Here is a 24,705-nt window from a genome sequence, read left to right as displayed (position 1 = left end):
TACTCAATAAATAATACAGTAAATTGTAATAAGATAAATTTATTCTTTTTCGTGTGATAATTAAAGAATATGGCTAATACATATTAATTAATTAGGTAGAAAAAATGAAATAAAAAGAGAGAAAATGAATCCCAATCATTTTAAACATTATTTTGGAAATATAAATTATTAAAAGAATTAATATTACTAACTAAATTAGTCATTTTTAGTAAATGTAAATTAGTTTATATATTCGTACAATTAATATCTTATTATCTTAACATGGTTTGCTTATTAAACCTATGCTGGACTCGTCTGCTTTCTTAGAAAAATAATTGGAAACCCATAATTGTGTGCTCAAAAACAGTTTTATTTGGAATGGCGAATTCGCTAGCCAGTTTGGACTTTGGTGCCATTCGGCTAAAGATCAAATGACCCACAACAAACCAATAGGAGGAATTTCTTGATGATCGAAAATTTCTTGGTTTCTGTTCATAAGCATTCATGTTATCATAGTCACAAGTCGCAAGAGCCACTTGCATAACATAGAAAAATAAAATAATCAAATCATTTGCAGTTTTGCACTACGATTTTATTATCATAACAAATAACAATTTTGAAGCCAACCAATTTACCATACCTTCCCTGGTTCTCTATACTAGAAAATATAAAACAGAGAGAAAGGGAAGAATTAAAAATTGATGTTGTCTTTGTATCTTGTCCACTGGCCAATTCTTAGGATACTCTTTTATTATAACTCATTTCCTTCTTAGCAATTGAAGATTGATCCATGCTTCAGAAAGGATTGTGAGCAACAGATTTGAGAAGAAACCCACATTAGCAAAAAATAAAAAGACTCTATAGACAATTTTTGCAGCTAACAATTGCTTCTGAATATGGGAAAATATGCAAAACAAAATAAAAAAGAGAAAAGAAAATAAAAGGGTAGAATTAGACAAAACCAGATGATAATCAAGTATTGTCTATTATTTTTTCTCCTCCTTCTTCTCTTCCTTCTTTTCTTCCTTCTTCTCCTCTTTCTTCTCCTCCTTTTTCTCTTCTTTTTTTTCTTCCTTTTTCTCCTCTTTCTTTTCTTCCTTCTTCTCTTCCTTGGCAGGTCCAACTGATACTATATCCACTTTTCCTACTTTCTTCAGCTTCTTCACTATTTTCACTGTGTCCATTTGACCAATCACAGTCAACTTCTGCTCCTTCACATCAGCAACAATTGAATCAACCCCTTTGGATCAAAGCACCAAAAATTAAACAGATCAATTAATCATTGGTTATATAACTAACTTATATTAACATGAATTCAAGGTATAGAAAATTTGGCTTTGATTTTTACAAACTACCCACCATAGATATCTGCAGCTGCTTCTATAGCCTTTTGCTTTGTTTTGTCATCAGTCATAGTCATAACCTTTAACACAACCTTCTGTTGTGGATCCAGTGAGGGATAACATGCACAAAGAGAAAGGGAAAAAATGGTAAATAAAATTATTGATCACATAATTTTTTATATTATTTCTATGGATCATACATATATAAGTATATAAATAATAAATATGTAACAAAACAAGCATGAAGATGTGCATAAGGAATCCAAGGGAAAGAAAAAAAAATTGTGAAATGAAAATTGGTACCTGAGCCATTTGAAGAGGTAGAAGTGTGTGTGTGAAAGCAAGAGTGAGAGAAGAAGGGGTTTGAGAATTTTGAGGAGCATGTACTATATAAGAGTAAAGGCGTGAGGTTTTAGAGTTTCTTTTTTATTTGTGCGTGTGACTGTGAAAGTCACATCCAACAGATGGACCCTCTTAATGCAAATTTCTTGCTGCATATATGGTACAATTCGACAGCACACAGGACAAATTTTTGAGTGTTTTAGGCATGCTGATGACATTCTGTGCCATTTGGTTTTTTCTTCTCTTTTCCTTTCTTTCTCATCTTTTTATCTTTTCCGATCGACTTTAGGAAAACGAAACTTGATCATTGCACATTAGAATATGTAAATGCAAAGTGAATTGGAATTTGGAGAGGAAGAGGAAAAAAAAAACTTCATGAAAATCAAGTTAAATTACTCCTAGTGTGTTTGAATAACACAATAAAATTAATTCTACCCCACAAAGTCACATTGGTACCATTAAAAAAAGTAAAAATAACTATTTATTATTTTGTGTTCATCACAAAAATTAAATGATTATTTCTCATGATAAAACACCTTTTATTTTTCACTATTATTAATTTTTCAAATCCAAACCCATTATTCATTGATAACTCAAGAGAGACTAGAATTTTACAGTTGGATCACTCTTTTCGCTACATTTTTTTATTACTCATTAAAACTTTTACTAAATAATGTGGGTCTAATTTATCTAACGTTCTTATTATTTAATGAGATTTATGTAAAGTTCACTTAAATTTAGGGAGCATCTCAAAACTTAAAAGAAGTATGTTATTAATATTTTTTCACTTGTTGATTTCTAGAATTTCTTTTTCATAGGGTATGTTATCTTTTCCTTTTTATTTTTTTATTATTTCATTTAGGAGAATATTCAATAAAAACAGTAAAAATGGTGGTCAAATGCAATGTCCAATGTCATAAAGTATTTTTAGATTTTGTCGTTTCTTTCTTCTTTTATTTTGTAGCACAAAAGTTTGAATGTTAGTTTAGATCCTTGGTAATTTTGTACAAGATCTAGCTCAGAATTCCATTATGTTGAAAATCAAAACAAAATACAACATTCAAGTCAGTTGATCAGTTTTACATACGACAAATATTGACATTCAAACACATGCATCATTTAATATATATATATATATATATATATATACACCAATGCCAATGGGGCACCGACAGAATATCCTTATCAACAAAAGTAATTCTTGCATGTAAAATTATGATGAAGAAAAGAGTTGTCACTTCGCATAAGATATACGATGGCTTACATACACAATATTCTTCCTAGATTGTCTGCTCTAATGGCATATGCTTTTCACGATCTTCTTGTTACCTGAAAACTTGTGAAAAGGAAAGATGATATAGCTCTCGAGTCCAGCGAAACTTAATCAAACTTACCCAAAACAAATTAAGTGTATATTTAGTTTGCAGATAGAGTGACTTACAAATAATTATTATCCAAACCAACAATTTTTTTTTGTCTTGAAGCTCGAAGATATCAAATATATTTTTCTAACTTTAATCAGAACATAACCAAAGACATTCTTAAAAGAGTTCATTTCTTGTGTTAATTTTGATTAATTTCTCTTTCTTTAGGAATGTAATACTATTCACACAAAAAAAGGAAATGTAGCACTAGAATTTTTTTAGTTCGATATACTAACTAACATCTATTATTAATTATTTTAAATATAAAAAAATTTTACATTAATAATGCATAAAAACTAAAGCAATGATATATATTTAGAAAAGTGATTAATTTGTTTTCTAGCAAAGTCACTCCTCCGTCCATCTTAGCAGAAATGAGCTACTAGTGATGCAAGGACGATGATAATTATGGCGGATTCAAATTGAATGGTTGAAAGTGGAAATTACAGTTAGTGGGTGAATTTGGCTGGGCCTAATATTGGAAAGGACCTTCTCGGCTGCTTTCTTTTGTAAATCAAGATTCTCCTGACCTGCATGTAAAGTACTACAGTAGCAGTTGGTACACAATATAATTTAATGAAGCCCCTTCAATATCTCCACTCCATTGTCAGAGTCATAACTCTATTGGAGAATATTTCATAAGAGTTTTCTTTTTTTCTTTTTCATATCTTATCTATTGGAGAGTATTTATCAATTTTGTGAATAATATATTTGAATTAAAACCACTATTTTTAATGAAATCTTATTCTATGGGTAGGAATTGAAGAGATCATCAAATGTTAATAACAACTCAACTTATATATTATATTTAATCAACTGAATTATTTTCCTTAATAATTTTAGTGAAAATTTTCTACTCAATTATATTTTTTCTTTTATAAAATTGAAGTTCAAAAACTTAAAATATTCAAGTCTAGTTTCACTCGAATTAATAAATTGTTAGTAGTTCATTAGATTGTTTTATAACATACAACATAAATTAAGAATATATAATTTTTTTAAAGAAAAATTATTCATTTCATTCCTATAATTACACAAACTTTATCTTCTAATCCCTATACTTAAAAGGTAATTTATTGTTTTTATAATAATTACTTTAATTATTTAAAATCCATGACTAAGATGTTTTTTTATTTAACTGATGGTTATAACTTTTGATGCATGCATTTTACCTTTTTTAAATTTTTTATACGACAAACAAAATCAGAAATGTAAAGATTGGAAATGGATCTCACTTCCTTAAACAAATTTTTGTCTTTTATATATTAAAATGATCAAATATTTAAATGAAAGTAATTGTTGATACATTTTTAAAAAAAATTGTATAGCATCTTAATATGTTAAGATTGCATGAGTATTTCAAAAGTTATTCACAATACAAGTAATTGTTATTTGAGTCCTTTAAGATCTATTGATTGGATGTTGAGTTAAAATACATAAGGTTATATGTTTTAATTTCAACAAGGTCATTATAAAAAAAAATTTCAAAAAAGAAAGGAGCCAAGCAACGCAATGGATATTAAAAGGAGGCACATGATAACACACTCAAGAAAACTGGCAAAAAAAATTAACCAATAAACAAAGCACAAAATTCCCTTGGAAAAGATGCCTCACTCAATTTTGCTTCTTCACCTTCTCTTCAAATAGAAACTAACCTTAAGTGAAGAAAACAAGTATACATGAACCTGGTTTAGTTCAATTACATTATAGTGCAAGCATGTGGGTTATCATCACTAAAGAGAGAAGCAAAGGCTTCATCAGATGCCACAGCAACTGAATACACTGCAGGGGTGTGGAAGAAAGTGTGGACTCCATTGGTAGCTTCACTTTTGTATGCATCATAGTAATGGTTAACAATGTAACTAGGGTACTTGTAAAATGAGGAAAAATGAGCATGCCCTGGAAATGGCCATGGTTCTGCTGCTTTCCCTGCACGTTTGATTGCCTTAAGAACCTTCTTTTCCTCCAAACCATAGCCCCTCACTGTTATTTTTTGTGCTTCCATTTCAACTTCCACCTCATCTACTCCTGCATATCACACATTCAAAAGTTAACATGTTGCATACAAATATGCAACTAACTTAATCATACATGTGACTAAAAGGTGACCCAATTTGGATTATGTAAAAGTTACTTTATGGTACTTTTTAATTGCTTTTGGGCATGCTTATTTTCATGCTGAATGAGAGCTCATCATGCCATGTTTTTCTTGACCTCACTTTTTAAGAAAAAAAAAATGTATTTCTTTGTAACATAATACACATTGTGAAAAGTAATGAAATAATTCAGGGTGTATAACTTGCAAGCTTTTACCTCGAAATTAGATTACTAAATAATAATAGCAGTAGTAAAAATAAGAATGTGAAGGTTCAGTTTCTTAAAAAAAGATAATACATTTGTTGTAACTGTAAGCCTATAGAAATGCTATTTTTATTTCTGATGACAAATAATGTCATTTGGTTAAGGTGTGACAGAGGAGCCACCTTTGCATGAAGAAAAATGGAGCCCAACAGGGAGGTCTACATGGACCCCAGAATGGATATGGTGTACCAAATTATTGACTCATTGTTCTACTCTTACCAAAGCAAGTGAGGAATGCACATGGGATTTTGGAAATCAAAGCCCAAATAAAATGCTAAGATTCACACAACTGTTGCCATGCAATGGCCCATGTCTACAAACTCAACCCATAGCCTCCAGAAAATAAAGGACGACCCCAAAAAGCCAACACTAAAAGAACTGCTTATGCAAAGTGTACCTTTGAGCTTGAAGAGAGCTTTCTTTAATTTTGAAGCACATCCTTCACAATCAAGATTTGGAACTCTCACCTCTATCATATTCTGCAAGAAATATGGTTGTTAGTACTTCTTTTGAACTTAATAATGTATTATGTATAAGGCCTTGTTTAGATATCAGTTGGAAAAGTACTTTTACGAATTTCTAATGTACAATTTCAAATTCCAATCCACAAAACGACGAAGAAGAAAAAATTGTTACTTTGAGGGTCAAATACTTTTGAACTATCCAACTGAAATCCAAAAAATACATGAACTCATAATAACTCTGTTCAAAACCGTTATATCATGACTGATTCTGCAATGGCACACACATTGCACAAATCTCAGTCATAAAACTCCTAATCAACTTCTCTTCAAAGACACAAATAAATGGTATGAACAAAACCATTCTGTGTGGCAAAGAAAGAGATGATTAAAAGAAGGGACTTACAGACATTGCTTGTATATCCTAGACTGGAAGATGGAAATAGCTCTTCTTGTTTGAAGCAGTGAAAGCCTCTATCTATGATAAGAAAAAGAAGAGGGTGGTGTGGTGTGGTGTGTTCACTGACCCTTGACCTTTGCCTTTAACTTGGATCAAAGTGAAGTTGCTGCTAATTGGTTAACAAACCTATGTGAAGGGTCTCTTTTAAACAGTTAGGCTGAAAAAGGGATTCATTGGGTTTTGAGACCCCCCAAAAAGGTGCACAGTAACAGTATAGTATAGTATATTCACGCGTGGGACAACAACAAAAGCGTGGCAACCTCTCACGCTCCCCAATTTTGAGGCACACACCCTGTCCTCTGTCTCTCCCCTGTTTGTCCCCATTGACTTACTTGCTACCTCCTCTGGACCACCCCTGTTGCCAATAAAATTTGAACATCTCTGAGTGGAAATGATGCAAATGGTGGACATCACTGATCAATTCCCTCTCTTTTCTCTCTTTTCTTTGTTGGACACACACCATGATGGCTAGTTGCATGCATATGTTGTTGTGGTGTAGGACCTTGCTTGTAAACTAACCAAGGTGCATGGTGGGTTGCCTTGTAATTAACATGTTTAATGCCCATTATCTTTAATGAAATGAATCCTAATTATTTCTCTTTACTCTTTTACGCTTTTTTTTGTATATATTAAAGATTGATCATTAACTTTTGTTATGAATGGTCAAGTCATATTAAGCCATGTTTATGTTTGTGTTGTCGTTGAAATCGTGGTAGCGTGAATTCCCATGGGCTTTAACACAAAAGTAACATTGGAAATCCTTTGGGAAAACTACGTTTTAGACAACTCAAGGTTAACACAAACATACACTTAATTTTTAAGATGTCATGTTTTTAAAAGTAATCATATACTTTTTGTCAAGAAAAAGTGATCATATACTTTTTTAAAAAAAATTAATTTTAATTTGTTTTCCTTACTCTCATTTAAAATTTATTTCCTCATTACGTTTATTCCTCTCCGCATACATATATATAATCTCTTCTAAAAAAAGAGATAGTTCACATTCCAGTGTCATATTATTATTTAATAATATTTTATTAGACAATTTTATCTTAAAGTCAATTATTGGATTAGAAGTTTCTAACTATTACTTAAATTATATCTACAAAATTTTAAAATGACTGAAATTATTTTATGCCAAACATGGCAGAAGAATGAAACACCCTCAATTCTACTAAGTTTAACAAAAATGACATATTAGGATTCTCAGTAAAAATTCACGCAGAAAAGTATTGCACAAACTTAAACTTTAAACAATTTTATTAAGTCACAGCAACTTAATTAATCTTTTGAAGTTACATTAAATATTTAAAAGTTGCTACACGAATGTATAGGACACAATTGATTTTGTTAGCTTATTGGCCTCAGTTTAACATCATTCAGCATTTTATGTATGTTTTAAGGGATGTAAAAGATGGTACGTATGACACCAACTTTTCTTTTTTCATCTAAAAAGGATCAATCATATACTTCAAAATTGAGTTGGAGGTTGGTGCAAGCGTGCTAGACATGTAACATCAGAAACTAAATGATGTAACATTTACAATTCCTGCTGCTATCGCATCAACGCACAATGGTTTGCAATGCATAGAACTTAATTTTATATTCCTCTAATTAGTTTCAAATGGTTGTTGTTACCTTAAAGTTCGGTGCCTATAGTAATACTCATCAAAAGGTTAAGAAAAAAACAGTTACCTCAGAAAAAAGAAAAAAGAAAAAGAAAATAACAGTTTGATTTCAACTTCCTAGTTACTGTTATTGTCTGCTGAGTCGTCAATGCAATAATTTTATGCTTATATATTAAATGTGAAATATTTGAGATAAGGCAAAACAAACATGTTAAATGTATAAAAAAGATTTAACTTAATTGATTAAACATGATGTATGAGTGATTATAAATTTTTAGTATGTCTTTGATTTTCACCAATGAAAAAACATGTCAAAATATAATTTATAAAGAAATATGTAAAAAAAAAAAGTAATGAGGTACTATATTACTTCATACTTGGTTAGTATGTAACCAAAAGCATGGTGTCATGATCACCTCATGTGTTTGATTACTTTCAGAAGAAAAAATAAATTCTTTTAACAACATTAGACCATTAGTCCTTGCTGTTTGTATTATTTTATTTTGAATATTTTTGTCAATTTTTGTTAATTTACTATTTCTTTTTAGAAAATTTGCATTCCCATATAAAATTTTGAAGATATGCTTATAATTATACTTTTAAACTGTTTTAATTATTTTATTGTTACATAAAATAAAATCTTCTAAACTAATCTTGAAATATTATTAAAAAACATTAACTTTTTAACATTAAATGTTAAAAACATATGTTTTAAAATGACTAACATTTGCTATTTGATTGACCACCTGTTAAAAGCACTTTCGCAATCGAAACTGAAAAGGCAGATATCGATCTTCTGGAGTAAAGCTGATTTCAAAATATTCCTCACAAGAACTTCTTTTCACAATAGGCATATCTTGCAAACAAAACTTGATAAAAATACATCAAAAAAAAAAACAAAGGGCTGTGTTTAAATTCTTCATACTTCATACATAAATCTTCATCCAAAGAACAACAAACTCTATTATCTGAATATAAAAAAATTGACACCATAACATGGTATAAAAAGTATTTCTATCTCCCACATTTTTTTATCATTTTTATATATGCTAATCTTAGAAGTACACTCTCAAATTGGAGGAACAACACTTTGTTATTACCCTTTTGTGTTCACAGAACATTGTGTCTGTAAAACCATATTCTTGCATGTGATGAAAGGAGCCAAGTACACATGATGGATGTTGAAGACTATCATCACCACGTTGAAAACAATTTATCAGCATAAAGAAGTCAAAAAAACCAGAGAACAGTTATGTGTATATATAGGTGGAGGGACTTGACATATATTCTAAAGCAAGCACACTTTACAGCATAAAGTTGGGCAGTTCCAGCATTAGCTCTGCTAGTTACTCTTATACCAAGGACCTGAGCCAACTTCACAAAATCTACTTTACCACTGAAGATTCAAGAAGCAACTCAAAAAGTAGTATCTTTTTTGCTCTTAACAAAAAACATATAATGGATTAGCATATTCTATACATCTTATTTTTATATGTTTTTCGTAACTTTTCCTTTACACACATATTATTCATGTTATGGATAGTTTATAAGTTATAACCAGTATCCAATTTCACTTATCCTAACTAATAAGATCTATTTAGGCTATGGAGAAGAAAGATTGTGATTTAATTAAAATCAAATCACAATCTATGATATGGTACACGAACCAAGATGAACATGAACTTTAGGTCTAAACTCATGGATTTCTAATAATAGGCCGTGTATACTCAGTAAATTGCTCAAATATGTATAGACTATGCTGTGTTACTAAAACATTTTATAATAATTTAGAGAATTGTTTTAATCTTAATTGAAAGCATATCATTCTCTTGATCCTTTAAAGAGTAGGTCCACTTGATCCTTAAAACATCATGATATTAGTAGATTATTTTTTTTTTTAATTTTAATATATTAGCAATGTAAATATTTTCACTGTCAGTTAATTAAAAAACACCCGAAGCATGGGGTTGAAATTAATTATTACAAAAATTAATAATTTTATCTTATGAAAATTTATGATTAGATGGAAATATTAAAAAATATTTACATTCTCAGTACATTGTAATTATTTATTTTTATGAAAAAGCTGTTATTAAATTAGAATAATAAATATACAAAATAGATATCAAATTCATCCTTTTGTGTTCTTCCATATATGTGAAAATTATATTTTATGCTTTTCTAGAAACTATTTCAGTCCAAATTTTTCAAAGAAAAAACTAACATGTGATTTTCTTATCCTGTTGGACAATCAGTAGAGTGAGTATTTACTCAACCAAAAAATATTGACATACACAAATGACACCATTGTTTCATTAGAATTGGAACACTGAAGCTTAAATTGATGTTGGGCTTTTGGACCCAAAATGTATGATCTAATACCCAATCCACATTTGTTGGACCACAAACCGTAATTTCCATTTTCTTATTCCCGATCACGCTTTTATTTATTTAAAAAAATAAATAAAAAATATGGATACGTCACCGTTGCAGATAACAGGTACCTCCTTGGATAAGGCTTTTTCTTCAGTACTTGTTCTTGGTGGAACAACCTTGTAACAATGGCTTCCTCAGTTACTTCCTCTTTTCGCATCAGGTTAAGCTCCTAACTCCCTCTTTCTCTTCCTTGCTCCACTTATTCTACTTCACTTTCTTAATTCCCTGCGTTTTGAAGCACCACCAGTGTTACATTGCTTTGTTCAATAACTGTTATAGGGTTATCAAGTGTTGCATCACTTGAATGAAAAAACACCCATTACGGGATTCTGAATCCTTTGTCGTAGCAGCACACAAAGTTTCGAACTTTGGGACAGCCCAATTTTCTGAACTTTCTCACTGTTTCACTTAGTTGCCCTGAGTTCTTCAAGTCTCAATTGGGTCTAAAAAATTATACGCTGGCTCAATGAATTGATGGGTCTTTAGTTGAATATGGTTTTCAAAATGATTTGCTAGTAGATGATAATGATAGTGATAATAATCCCATCTTGTGAATCTGTACTTGGAATTCAATGAAGTGGGTGTTGCGTGCATTGAGGATATTTGATGAAATGCTTGTTAGTGGTATAGTGAAAATTAGAAGAATAATGACTCTGATTTTTTTTTTAATCAAATGCCTGTTATCAATATTTGATGAAATGTTTGCCAGTGGTATAGTGGCATGGGGTTAGGTCTTTGATCCCTAGTCCGTGCGTATAAAAAAACATATGTTACGAGAGTTTAGTCTCTTAAATAAATCTAAATTCTTCGAAGAATGGTCTTTGACTTCCCGTTTGGGATATCCTAAGTTCACCAAAAAAGAAGATTAATGACTCTGAACGTGTTTTTCATATTGCAAGTGACAAGTTCAGGCTTGATGAGAAGTTGAATGAGCATGCTTGCTCAGTAGTCCAACGGGGAATTCTTGATAAAATCATTTTTGTAGGGAATGTGAAATATTTTACTGTTCACAGAAAGGATTGAAACATTATTGTTTCTGCCGCTTCATTGGTTGCTTTTTCCTCTAAATTGCATTTTAACAATGACTACAAAGGCTACGAGGTGGAAAATAACTTAAAATTTAAGGAGGACATTAAATTAAATGAGCCTTTTATACAAGCATGGTGATGTGAGGCATGCATTGTGTTCATATGATTGATATAATTTGATTAATTTCTTAGTTGATGAAAAGCTGCTTTAACTCAAAGTTAATGTTCTATAGGTTTGAGAAATCTCACTAGTCATTCTGTTCTATTTCAGCAATTTGAAGTCGGTTTTTGTTGGTGAGACTAATAAACTCAGAGTTTCAAGTGTTCCTGGTGCCCATGTTGGTTTCAATAGAAAGACTGTAGAATGTAAGGAATCACGAATTGGGAAGCAACCAATTCCTGTGCCATCCAACGTCACAGTCAAATTGGAAGGACAGGATATACAAGTGAAAGGTCCTTTGGGAGAACTTGCATTAACTTATCCTCGAGAAGTGTTGGTTGAGAGGGAAGAGTCAGGGACTCTAAGGGTTAAAAAGGCAGTTGAAACCAGAAGGGCCAATCAAATGCATGGGCTTTTTAGGTACTTCATTTTACTGATCTCTTTTTTTAAAAATAAGAATTGGGAGTATTACATTTCCATTTTCTCTCAATACATGCTGATTGCCTTTGCACCTATTTCTTATTATTTCAAAACTATTTTCTTAACACACTGAAAAGAAATTGGAAGAAAACCTTTATTTTTATTTGATTATAGGAAATATGAGATGTGGCCAATTTCTGTGGCATATTGGGTCAATGTTTGTGGGATAATTATTGTTGTAAATTTATAACCTATTATTCATTTTTTTGGCATTGCTTTCTCATTAGTCATGACAATAATTTATTTGAGCTAGATATTGGTAGCTATTACTTAGTCATGACAATAATATATTCCAGTATAGGGACTCTAAGGATTAATTACTTGAGAGATAACACAGGAAAGTAGTGATACAGAAGGACGAGCTTGCCAATTGGGCAATGTTATTCTTAATCATGATAATTTATTGGTTTATGATTATATTATTTGGGGAATTTTGTGATCTTGACCATATGTTGGATGACTTACTTGTTTTCATGACACTATAATTTGATTAGAATTTCATATCTGATTAGATTTTTGTATTGCAAGGGTAAGCATTGATTCAACTGTAAGGTTGCTGGCTTCACTTGTGACTTGAAAGTCAATAGTTTCAAATCCTGGAATAAACTCCCCAGTCCCCATTTGATACCGCTTAAAAAGAATATTATGTTTAGAATATTCAGTGTTTATGAATTCAGAGAATATCTTGGTTATCAAAACCCTGATGGTTCTTGTTGTTTTTCTTGTCCCTTCTACAACAAACAGTAACTAATCATGTTTGGGATAAGGTTCCTTGAAGTTCTTATTGATAACTTCCATTTTGACGGCCCCCTCGCAATTCCCCCCAGCTCCCCTTTCTTGGCATGTCTATAATTTGATGAAAAAAGCTTGTGTTATTTGCAACTTTTCAAAGTTGGTGGTGAGAACATTGATCACACTCTCAGTGTACTTAGCTCTTACAAGTAACCCTTGGTAGTTCAGAGATTGGTTATTTCTTGTTATTGAGCTTGAGATATAGTAGTGTCCCAAAGGATTTAAGTTATAGACTTGTGCCTGCATTTATGAATAGTCTTGAAACTATTCAAATTTGTGCAATACATTTTGCAGATCCTCATCATTCACTTTTTTTGTTTGTTATTGGGGGAAATGAACTCTTGGTATCTCTTGGCTTGACATAATGCTATTATTATTGTTGGTATTGCTTTTATAGTGATCATCATCATCACTATCATTCCATTTCATGTATGAAAGTTTTTTTTTGTACGAGTAGAATTATAAGTTTCACCTTTGGAAGCTTAAGCAGTGCTTCACAATTTGGATTCATAAAAATATGAAATCCAATTATATTTCATTTGTCTGTATTCATACTTGACTCATGTGCTTTGCAAATAAATGTTATCAGGACACTTACAGACAACCTGGTGACTGGAGTATCTAAAGGTTTTGACAAGAAACTTCAACTTGTTGGTGTTGGTTATCGTGCTATGGTAGAAGGAAACGAAGTTGTGCTGAATCTTGGATTTTCTCATCCTGTTAAGATGACAATCCCTGATGGCCTCAAAGTGAAGGTGGAGGAAAACACCAGAATCACAGTTAGTGGGTATGACAAATCTGAGGTTGGCCAGTTTGCTGCTTCAATTAGGAAGTGGAGACCCCCAGAACCATACAAAGGAAAGGGTGTCAAATATGCTGATGAAATTGTAAGGAGAAAGGAAGGAAAAGCAGGGAAGAAGAAGTAATGGGGGGTTTCAATTTTCCTTTTTCATTTATCTCCTGTTGTTTTTCCTCATTTGTTAGCAATGGAAATATTTTAACCGAGTAAAAGAAATTCATATTCATTGAGATAAGCTTGAGTCACTTATGCTTATGATGAAATTTAAAAGCATAGCAATCCAAAACTGTCACTATAGTGTGAGCATGATAATAACTGTTGATGGATAATCTATCATGATAATAACCAATTTTGTTTTGCTTTTGGTTATCTTGAGATAAATCTCACCAAGAAGCATACACTGAGAGTGGCTTCTCATCATTTGGGAAATTGAGTGCGTTTGTCAACCTTATAAATGCAAACTATTGATGGAAAAAATTGAGGGATTGCAGCTCAAAAACAAACTACACTTGGCGGCCTACCTTTTCTGGCCTTTACTTTCTTCCTGACTTTTTTTATTTTTTTATTTTGGTAGGGTGCTTTTTCTTTTTCGGGTAAAAGGGCACTTTTTTTTAAGATATATAATGGTTTAACTAAGAGTCTCTTTGAAGAAAAACACTTTGCATCGGGAAAAAAAAGAAGATAAACACCTACCTTTTAATATAAAATGTATGGAAAATGTTTCTGATCCTTGAATTTCGGTTAAATTTGGTTTTGGTCTTGTGTTTTTAAATTGACCAATTTAGTTTTTCAACTTTTTGAAAACATATGAATTTAGTTTCTCTTTATGTTTAAATTTAAGATTCTGTGACAGTTTTTAACCATCACAATCTTATTTATTAATTCTCTTGTAGGTTTAAAAAGAAAAGAATATAGAAGAATTCAAATTCCTTACAAAGTTCCGTGCACTACTGTCTAACATCAAACATGTAAAATAAAGTCCATCAAGCCATTAAGAGATGCAAGGCAAAATCTATCACACATGTAAAAGATGTCTAATTAAGAGATGCAAGGCAAAATCTATCACACATGTAAAAGATGTCTAATTAAGAGATGCAAGGCAAAACAAAAATGTTTGTAGTTAACAGAGGATGGTAATTTTGGAAAATTCCAAAACTAGTTATTACACAGCTACATCACCTCGGATTTTCCATCATTCTTATAAGTGCAAATTTAGTTTTGCATTCGAATATAAGTGAATAACTTGTTCTAGAAATGTTAAGAAAAAATATATTAAAATGTGTAACTTTTTTTTTTAGTAAAATGTACAAGTGTTGAAACTAATCAAAGTATCCTACAACTTCCTCTCTGTTGACTTTACGTATTTTCATAGAATGACGAATTCTATTATGGAGAAGACTTCCATATATATGGTTTATGGTGTACCACAAATAATAACCATTAGATTAATCTTGTCCTCACAGTTCAATTTGTATAAATTTATTTATTAAAACAATACTTATTTTAATAAAATAAGCCTATTTAATCAAGTAAATGGAATACAAGTGATTAATACACTGAAATTAAAATTGAATTATTCAAGTAATACTTAAGTTTAATTTTTACTAAAAATAATTCTTGATCAAATTTTATTTATCTTTTTATCAAATATCGGATTAATTAGTTAGAATTCTTTTCATAATAAAACATAAGATTAACACAAAAAAAGTTATTTCTAATTATTTTGATAAGCAAATCATATATACTTATTAATTATTTTTTAAAAAAACATTTATTTTAAGTTTAAACAACTAGCTCCGTATCACCATGCACTCTTCACCCTATATATTCCTTCTCCTTCCCTCTAGAACTCCTGGTTGTCATGCATGGGCTCCTTGATGTCGTGTACTGGATCATTCGCTCAAGTCCAAGACTGTTGGATTTCTCTCACTTTTATCAAAGAGAAGTTCATAACTTCTATTCAAACAGTTTATGTACCGCTGCTGATTTAACCGATCCTATCCTAACCTTTGAACATTTAGATGTTACTATTGCGCTATCAAGAGGATTAAAGGACAAAGATATCCATTCAACAGTGAATTCTTTAGATTCAACTTTAATTATGCTCCAACCTCATGACCTTTTGACTGCCCAATCGGGGCAGACGATGCTGATTCTACCATCTTCCTCAACATCGTGGACTAAGGATGGAGGTTCCACAATTTTGTCTGTGCTCCTCTTTAACACAATACATTCAACGCTTATTTTTTTTTATTGGTTAAACTTTAAATTTATTAAAAATAAAAAGTATAAGTGAAGTCCACTAAATAAGGAGTGAGGATATACAATTTTTTTCACCAAAAATAATCTCTAACCTTTAAAAAAGAGTGTAATGTGAAGAATTAAACCTAACACATTGTTCAAATGATTGTTTCACGATCAATTAGACTAGTTTGCTTGCTATCTTATTTTCTAATAAATTAGCTAAGAATATTGACGTAGAAAGTATATAAGAATATTTTTATTTAATTATATAAGTAGTTTGATTTTTTTAATCCGCAAAAATAAAATATAACTATTAAAGGATTTGCAACATCTAAGTAAGATTGGTATAATATAATATAATTGATATCAATTTCCTTTTAATTGTACTCAAATTGTGAAATAATATTCAATTAATCCTCCTGTAGGGATGTACACGTGTCAAATATTTAGCATGACCATGAAAGAATAATAAGGTGAATTTTCTCATCAATTAAAATCACACTCAATTAATTTGATTTTTTTAAACAATCAATGAGAATTTTGAAAGGAAAAACAATTATTATAGTAATTAATTACGATAACCAAATAATATTATAACAAAAAAAGGAAATCAATTTTAAAATTTTAAAACAAATATTACAAGAAGTTATTATACCAAAAAATTGTGTACTTTTTCCAAAATTGTGTGTATATATATATATATATATATATATATATATATAAAAGAATCAATGAGACAAGTCAGGCAGCTGTATACTCACGAGATTCAACCTCAAAAGGTTTCCTCGTGTCCTTGAATTGATTCAACCTTCTCTCTCTCTCTCTTTCTCTCCCTCATGTTAATTGTCCTTTTCATTTTCCGCACCTTTGAATCTGTGATCTACATGCCCTCAATTTGTAATAAAGTTAAACATCTTTTTTAGATTCTTTATCCCCATTCGCATTCTTCTCAACTCCAATCTACACACATTCAACACAAGAAAAATTTACAGCAGGTTCGTATCTTTGTCTTCTTTGTGTCGGTTATTATGATCTTCTGTGAGCATATATGTTTGGTTCTACGTTCCAGAAGTAACTTTTTACATTTATTTAAAAGTTAGTAGTTATAGTTTTGAAATTTTATACCATAGTACTCATTTGATTTTTAAAGTTTATTCAAAAGCTAATGCCTATAACATAATTGACACGATTTATTGCTTTTCAGTGAGTTTCCAAACACACACACACATATTATATTTATGTATCATGTACTCACCTAATTTTCTCGATCTTTTCTTCTTCTTCAGCCAGTATTGGACAAAAACAAAAAAAGAAATTAACATAAAGGGTATCTTTTTGGTCTTCAATTTTTGCAACGCAGAGACACATCTCACCGACCCAATTGAAGACCCATTTCAGAGTTTTCATTTTTGATCCTCTCCGTTCACAAGAAGCTCAAAAACTCAAAAGGGTAGTGGTGGAGTAACACAACACAACACGACATTAACACAGCCATAGAAACAGAGAATGAGAGAGAATAACAACGAGGTTGTAATCACGGCGGGGGAAGAAGAGAATCACGTATCGGGAGGGCATCTTCGTCATTCCAGGGACGGAATCTGGTGGTCAGTTGCGAAATCATTGCCACGATCCACGGCGGTTCTCATCTTCCCCGTCATGCTCATCATCGGCGCGTTGACTTACACGCGCACGCTAGACACACATGTGAGTATTCTTTGTTATTATTGTTATACTTTTACCTCAAACGTGGATTGGCTCAATGTGTGTGCTATTTTTAACGTTGTTAGATGCTACTTAATTGTTTGTTTCGTACGTTAATGCTGTCTGAAGCAGAGACACGTTGGGGAATTCCTTAGGAATAGTTAGAAATGGTGTGTGAATTCCCTTGGCCCGAGACATGCATGATTGAAGTGACGACGAAACGACATTGTCGTTTCTACGGTTAGCCCACTATATTCGTGTGGCCTGTAAAAGCGTTTCTCACTTAATCTTACCCATTAATTATTTGCATGTTAAAGTGGTAGTAATTTGCTATGTACAAAAATATAACATTAAGTGCACATAAAATGTAGGGATAGTAGCATAGAACTTGAAGTCCAATTATTTAACCGTCATGTAGCTGAGTGTACATCTATGTTTATATTGTGCAAAAGCTGAATGAAATTCCATTAAGATAGTTTTAAGATTATAGTATATCAAAATTTTGACCATTACATTTTTACGGACAATTTAACAGTAGGTATCCTTTTTTTTAGGCGTGCGTGGTTTAGGAAAAATAAAATTTTAAGATAATTGTATATATTAATTAAATGAATTTGATAATATAAAGATGACATGACTTTATAAAAAAAAAAGATGACATGAAAGTTTATGAAAGATATAGTGTGTGTGTGAGCAAGAGGGATATGTTAGCTATTTAGGTGTAACTTATTGGAAAGTAAGATATAGATGTGGTAGTTTAACCCTTGCTACCAGCCAAAAATTAAGTGGGAAACATAAAAACAAAAAGATAAAAACCCTCAGGGTAGCTTATAGCTAGGAGGGCTAGTATCTCACTTTTTTTTTTTTATCAGCCAAATAAATGATTATCATTAAAAAGTGGTACAAGAAATACCACTATTAGATACAAGTTTAACATCAATAAAGAGCTGGGAACTTTACTAATACTGGCTCTATGGCTCGCTTGACCAAACAATAATTTGACTAAAACTTGATGACAATTGAATAAGGATTCAAGTTTTAAAAATGAATCATAATTAATGTATTGAATTTGTGCCACATTTTGGATTATCAAACGATTCAAGCAAGATTCGGCATTAAATTTTAAATTTTTTATTTATTTGAAAATTAGTATTAAATTATAAGACTTTTTATTTGAACTAATATTTTTATAAAATCATACTAGTTTTGTGTATATAATTTACTTTAAAATACATTTAGCGAAACATTATTTAGTTTTAGCTTTATAACTTTAAAATTTTAACAATTAATATATGAAAAATATCTATTAAAAATAAAAAACGATATAATAAAAAAGTGTGTTAACATCTCTCTTGAAATAAATTAGTGTTTTTGCTAGCCTAAGTTCCTAACCACAACAGGCGCCGAAAATGTCGGTTGACCTAACATAGAGTTTTATTTGAAGATTGTGGAATTGTAAGAAGTATTTGTAAACAACGTGTCCTTAATACTTTACGACACACCAAAAAGAAGGGACCAACCCATTCTTGACATTATGGGATTGTGAGCCTAGCTTGTAATTTTGTGCCACCTGTTTCATGCACGTAAATTATGTCGGACCCATAACCTTGTCGCTATTGTACCCTTATATTATATTGAATAATTCTATTTTAACTTACTCGTCATGTCTTTTTTTCTCACTTCTCTATCTTATTTTAACCATTTCAAAGCTTTGAAGTAAGTATTAAGCTTACGTAATACGTCGGTGTTTTTGTTTGGTGGTTTATTTGACTATTTGTGATGTTATGCTAAGTAAATTTAATTAAATTTATTTTTATTTAATGATATTTATATTAAATACCTTTTATTTAATTGTATTACTATTTTTAAGAATTTTATTTTATTCTTAATATATTTAATTTCAATGAAAATATTTTAAAAATAATTTTGTTTTTTATTTAAGATTTGTGAAATTAGATGGTTTTATCTAATTTTCTTAATTTAGGTGAAAATGATATTTTTTATTTATACATGACTTCAAAGGAAATATATATCTAGTAGTCATAGTTTTTATTATTAATTAGTTGGATTCCATGTAAGTTTTGTGTAATACTACTTTAATTTTTATGATTTTGTAATTTTTCATGCTACTCCCTCTAAGCGGACCCATTAATTATCTCATGGATTTAACATAAAATTTCATTCAATTATAGAACACCTATCACTTTCTATATTTTACTAATATTAATAAAATGTCAGAATAAGTGGTGCAGAGAAATATCAAATATTAGAGGTGATGTCTCTTGAGAAACAAAACTTATACTTTAACCATAGAGAAAATATTACATATATTATAAAACATTATAACAATATATATGCTAATTTAGTATTCTTAATTTTTATTCTGTGATATCAATTCAAATTGCATAATATCCTCAAAGCAATATTTTTACCTTTCTGGAGTTGCTTTGTTGATTATATATTTGATCATTTTAAAAAAAAAACCAATGCATTCAATTAGTGTCATAAATTTATAGGACAGAGTAGCCAAGGATAGAATCTAGATTACGTTAAATTGGTGAGCATCGTTTAACGAGTTGATTAATTTTAGATATATTTAGCATTTTTAGCTTTTTTACAATTAAAAAATATATATCTACGTGTCATAAAGTTGTTTAAAATTAAGCTTTAGTTATTTTTATAAATAATTGTTGCTTATGATTTTAAAAATATTTTCTTGGTCATACAGGGATGAATCATTTAAGGGTTATTTAAAATTATACAACTGAATAAAATAAGTATGAGTTGCATAGTTATGATATCACTTTGTTAGAGATCAAGATAAATAATTCAAAAAGATTTGTTTAAATTGTACTCTCTAAGTTGTCTATTTCATATCTTAATTAAACTTTACCTATAATTTGGTAATTAAGCTAGTATGTTACTACTCCTAGCATGATAATTTTCTGTGGTCATTTTGTGATATGTGTAGCCTCTCTTTTCCGGAGCTTCATCTACAAAATCAGCACTAAGCACCACACCATACAACACTGGTCCATTCACAGTCTCCATCCGGAAGCCTATAGAGATCCCATTGAACTGCACTGCCTACAACCTCACCAGAACATGCTCCACCAACCAATTCCCAATCCCAGAAAACGATCAGAGCCATCCATCCAGTGCCACGTGTCCAGAGTACTTCCGTTGGATCCACGAGGATTTGAGGCCATGGGCCCGCACAGGCATAACGCAAGACATGGTGGAGAGGGCAAAGGAAACAGCAAATTTCAAGTTGGTGATATTGAAGGGTAAGGCCTATTTGGAGACTTACGAAAAGGCCTATCAAACAAGGGATGTTTTTAGCATATGGGGGATTCTACAATTGTTGAGAAGGTACCCTGGCAAGATACCTGATTTGGAGCTTATGTTTGATTGTGTGGATTGGCCTGTGGTTTTGGCTGATCGTTACAATGGCCCTAATGTTGAACAACCACCACCCTTGTTTCGCTATTGTGGGAATGATGCTACTTTGGATATTGTCTTTCCTGATTGGTCCTTCTGGGGATGGTAATTAAGCTACTAAAGCTAACTTCACTCTTTTATACTATTTAATATGTAATGTTAGTACTTAGGATGTATGTGTTTGAGAACTAGTTGCACTCAACGTAACTCTAACATGATATAAAAAAAAAAGTTACCACCTCACATTACTTTGGCTTTTGTACCGTAAAAAGCGTATTATTCTGTTGAACGTGAGTTTAAATGTTTAACCAGACACCAATTGTAGGAGGAGTAAATAGGGTTTAATTTGGTTTGGTGTAGAATGTAGATTAATTTGTCACGAATTTACAATCTAACTAAAAAATAATGTTACTTGAGAATTTTTTAAAGTTTTATAGGTGCGTTTGTTTGATGATAGGAAAGAGAATAGACAAAAAGGGAAAACACAAATGATGAGGCATTATTTGGTAGAAGGAAAAATGAATGGAAAAGAAAGAGAACATTTGATATTTAGAAGAAAACAATTCCTCCTATTTCTTCTTTAATTTAATTTTCAAAATTTTCTATCTCCTCTTTACTTTCTTTCCTCAAGACCACATAGAGCGTATGAGTGTTGATGGCATGTTATTGTATCTCTGCTGCGTAGGGCTGAGGTTAACATAAAGCCATGGGAGATTTTGTTGACAGAGTTGAAAGAAGGAACCAAGAGGATACCATGGCTGAACAGAGAGCCTTATGCATACTGGAAAGGTAATCCAGTTGTTGCTGAAACCAGACAAGATCTCATGAAATGCAATGTTTCTGAAAATCAAGATTGGAATGCTCGTTTATATGTTCAGGTATCACACTTCTTAGCTTTGCTTAATTACTCCTTCGAAAATAGTTTTATTATTTGAATATAAAAAAATAATTTTTTATAGGATTTTTTTATTATATAAATTGGCTTAATTATGCACAACCTAGCACTACTAAAATGCAAATCCAAGCAACACAATCCAGCGGCAATATTATATATATATATTCAATACAAAACTTAAAAGTACATTCAAAATTAAAGGAAATAACCTGTTAACAAACATTTACTGAATTTTGCTTTTCAGTATTTCCCTTTTAACAAAACGAAAGTCCACTATATTTTGTCTGTCTGCAAAGTATTGGATTCTTTGCCATGTGTAATATTAATTGACTATCACAATTAAGCCACATAGCATGCTTACGAAAGTTTTCTTCAAGGATTGGGGACGAGAATCACAAGAGGGGTACAAGAACTCAGACTTGGCAAGTCAATGCACTCACAGGTATAACATTCAAACTGTGCATTCTATCTATGAATCATGAAAGGGACAAAATTTGAATTCTTGCTTCAATTCTATAATTTTGTGTAATAATATATATAGTTATTGGATATATATGTTCAGTTTATCAACAAATAAATGTTTCAAGGTGAATTGGGGATTTTGGTGCTTAGGCCAAGAGGGTGAGCTAGTGCCAACCTAGTTGGGATCACCTTTCCCTCTCTTGCCTCCCTTAATTTTTCCTTGCCTAAAAAAAAATTGTGGCCATTACTTGAAAAAAAATGTTTCAATTCAATCATATATATGCTTCGTGCAGATATAAGGTGTACATTGAAGGTTCTGCTTGGTCCGTGAGTGAAAAATACATTCTGGCATGTGACTCTCCCACCCTACTTGTAAAACCCCATTACTATGATTTTTTCACAAGAGGACTAATTCCGGTGCACCACTATTGGCCCATAAAGGAAGATGACAAGTGCAGGTCCATTAAGTTTGCTGTGGATTGGGGCAATAGTCACAAACAAAGGGTAATCTTGAAGTTTTGCTTATTCATTAAGGCTAGAATATAAGTCTTACCAAGTTAATCTTAAAAGATTTCGCCTCTCTGAATATTTAATTTAATGGTGAATCACTTATTATAATCAGGGCCAAAATAAATTACATAACACCTTCTCAATGTTTAACTTGTTTCGTTTCATTGTTATATGTGAAATTCATCAGGCACATCAAATTGGCAAGGCTGCAAGTGATTTCATTCAAGAAGAGTTAAAGATGGACTATGTGTACGACTACATGTTTCATCTCCTGAATTCATATGCTAAACTCTTTAGATACAAACCCTCTATAAGTGCTAATGCTACTGAAATATGTGTGGAGTCAATGGTTTGTGGAGCAGAAGGACCAGTAAAGAAATTTATGATGGAATCATTGGTCAAGGTTCCTGCAAATACCGACCCTTGCACCATGCCTGCCCCTTTCGATCCTCCATCTTTGAACGCTCAATTACAGAGAAAGGAAAGTTCAATTCAACAAGTTGATTCATGGGAGAAAAGTTACTGGGAGAACCAAACCATAACATCTTAGTAAATATATATATCTTTTTCCATATTCAAGTAGACAAATTCAGTCTGTAGAATATTTATCCCTTCCACACATATATATAGGGTTATCTTTGGAGAGGATATAAGTAGAATTTAGATTATCTTTGTACTTGTTTAAAGAAACCATATCATACTTACGAATTATGAGTTTTAGACTACACGAGAGAAAAAAAAAACAATTTAGTTTGTTAATTTCGTAATATGAGAAACTTGTTATTTTTCTAAATGGAAATGCAACAGAGTAAAATGTTCCACATTATCTATATATAATTGTCTTCTATATATAATGCATTCCCCTTCTTCAAAATTACCTGTATTTTTCTGCTACAACTTAAAAAAAAACAACATAATTGATAGTAGCTAGCTAGTACGAAGATTGCCATGCATAATCTCTGAGTAGTATTGGTACATTTTAAAAAAAAGAACTTCAGATCCAAAAATTACAAAATTTAAAAAAGATGACAACTAAAATCAAGGAATTAAAAGTTGAGATCCATCAGCAATGTCAACACCCCAGTCCCAATCAACATATTTTCACATCATCATTTCCATGTCAATACTTTATAGATACATAAACATGTCCATCAGATATTGGGTACAAGTTAACTAATGAATCAAATTTGTAAAGAATACAAGAAATGCTGTCATTATTCAAGGTCAAAATCCGCTGGTACCCCAAATTTGTTGATAAATCTGAATTTCTAACAGATTATTGACGCCCAAAATTTGGTCAGTAATATTATCATCAGGAAAAAAAAGTTATCAACGGATTTTTATATTCTATTAGTAATTTCCAACGGATGCGTAGAAAATATCCGTTAATAGTTACTGACAAATAATAAAACTTTTAATATATTCATATTTAACATCGTGCCTTTTTTATTTGATGACATAGCAAATCGAAATGTTCTCTTGTTCTTCATTTTGTTTTACCGAAGGAATATTATATATTACCGACGGAAAATACATTAGTAATTTTGTCGGTAAATTTAAATTACCAATTGGATTTGTATTCCTGGATGAAATTCGTTTGTAATTACCAAAGGATCACTACCAGAAGTGGGAGAAGGACTGATAGAGCCACCATTGGAGTTCTGACCAATTTGATTAAAAGCTTGAACTTCAGGTGATTTAGGAACCAAGTGCAGAAATGCTGCTCAAATCATTTCAAACAAGAATTTCTTGAGAGAAA

At 31.1% G+C, this 24,705-nt stretch overlaps 4 protein-coding genes across 5 annotated transcripts; 2 read left to right on the top strand and 2 right to left on the bottom strand.

Annotated features, from left to right (window-relative positions):
- Positions 1–670: 670 nt before the first annotated feature.
- On the bottom strand, positions 671–1,879 carry LOC114389556 (heavy metal-associated isoprenylated plant protein 39-like). The gene is made up of 3 exons (XM_028350252.1): positions 1,626–1,879; positions 1,339–1,417; positions 671–1,219 (listed from the first exon to the last, which is right to left on the bottom strand). Exons 1-3 carry the CDS (start codon positions 1,632–1,634, stop codon positions 966–968), a joined length of 342 nt encoding a protein of 113 aa, XP_028206053.1. The 5' UTR covers positions 1,635–1,879; the 3' UTR covers positions 671–965.
- Positions 1,880–4,584: 2,705 nt separating this feature from the next.
- On the bottom strand, positions 4,585–6,507 carry LOC114390252 (heavy metal-associated isoprenylated plant protein 31-like). Its single transcript, XM_028350963.1, has 3 exons — positions 6,317–6,507; positions 5,847–5,928; positions 4,585–5,116 (listed from the first exon to the last, which is right to left on the bottom strand). Exons 1-3 carry the CDS (start codon positions 6,320–6,322, stop codon positions 4,788–4,790), a joined length of 417 nt encoding a protein of 138 aa, XP_028206764.1. The 5' UTR covers positions 6,323–6,507; the 3' UTR covers positions 4,585–4,787.
- Positions 6,508–10,475: 3,968 nt separating this feature from the next.
- Positions 10,476–13,985, top strand: LOC114388974 (50S ribosomal protein L6, chloroplastic-like). The gene is made up of 3 exons (XM_028349527.1): positions 10,476–10,594; positions 11,734–12,042; positions 13,484–13,985. The coding sequence occupies exons 1-3, from the start codon at positions 10,560–10,562 to the stop codon at positions 13,818–13,820; spliced, it is 681 nt and encodes a 226-aa protein (XP_028205328.1). The 5' UTR covers positions 10,476–10,559; the 3' UTR covers positions 13,821–13,985.
- Positions 13,986–16,678: 2,693 nt separating this feature from the next.
- Positions 16,679–23,739, top strand: LOC114389031 (O-glucosyltransferase rumi homolog). 2 transcript variants are annotated; one of them, XM_028349612.1, is made up of 7 exons: positions 16,679–16,932; positions 17,298–17,641; positions 20,610–21,184; positions 21,765–21,957; positions 22,352–22,416; positions 22,730–22,940; positions 23,134–23,739. In XM_028349612.1, exons 2-7 carry the CDS (start codon positions 17,444–17,446, stop codon positions 23,494–23,496), a joined length of 1,605 nt encoding a protein of 534 aa, XP_028205413.1. In that variant the 5' UTR covers positions 16,679–16,932; positions 17,298–17,443; the 3' UTR covers positions 23,497–23,739. The 2 variants fall into 2 exon arrangements, with proteins under 2 accessions (XP_028205413.1, XP_028205414.1); XM_028349613.1 differs by having other exon boundaries at positions 17,224–17,641.
- The last annotated feature ends 966 nt before the right edge of the window (positions 23,740–24,705 follow it).

This window comes from Glycine soja, chromosome 16, assembly GCF_004193775.1.
Source record: "Glycine soja cultivar W05 chromosome 16, ASM419377v2, whole genome shotgun sequence".
NCBI classification, from domain to species: domain Eukaryota; kingdom Viridiplantae; phylum Streptophyta; class Magnoliopsida; order Fabales; family Fabaceae; genus Glycine; species Glycine soja.
Note: the sequence above shows the minus strand (reverse complement) of the source record. Positions and strands in the feature narration are given on the sequence as shown.

Coding starts and splice junctions, on each gene's coding strand:
- LOC114389556 (XM_028350252.1), bottom strand. Junction 1,220..1,338: donor AGCAGCTGCAGATATCTATG/GTGGGTAGTTTG, acceptor TTTGATCCAAAG/GGGTTGATTCAATTGTTGCT.
- LOC114390252 (XM_028350963.1), bottom strand. Junction 5,117..5,846: donor AGCTCTCTTCAAGCTCAAAG/GTACACTTTGCA, acceptor TGTGATATGCAG/GAGTAGATGAGGTGGAAGTT.
- LOC114388974 (XM_028349527.1), top strand. CDS start 10,560: ATGGCTTCCTCAGTTACTTCCTCTTTTCGCATCAG. Junction 10,595..11,733: donor ACTTCCTCTTTTCGCATCAG/GTTAAGCTCCTA, acceptor GTTCTATTTCAG/CAATTTGAAGTCGGTTTTTG. Junction 12,043..13,483: donor CAAATGCATGGGCTTTTTAG/GTACTTCATTTT, acceptor AAATGTTATCAG/GACACTTACAGACAACCTGG.
- LOC114389031 (XM_028349612.1), top strand. CDS start 17,444: ATGAGAGAGAATAACAACGAGGTTGTAATCACGGCGGGGGAAGAAGAG. Junction 21,185..21,764: donor GATTGGTCCTTCTGGGGATG/GTAATTAAGCTA, acceptor TCTGCTGCGTAG/GGCTGAGGTTAACATAAAGC. Junction 22,941..23,133: donor GCAATAGTCACAAACAAAGG/GTAATCTTGAAG, acceptor GAAATTCATCAG/GCACATCAAATTGGCAAGGC.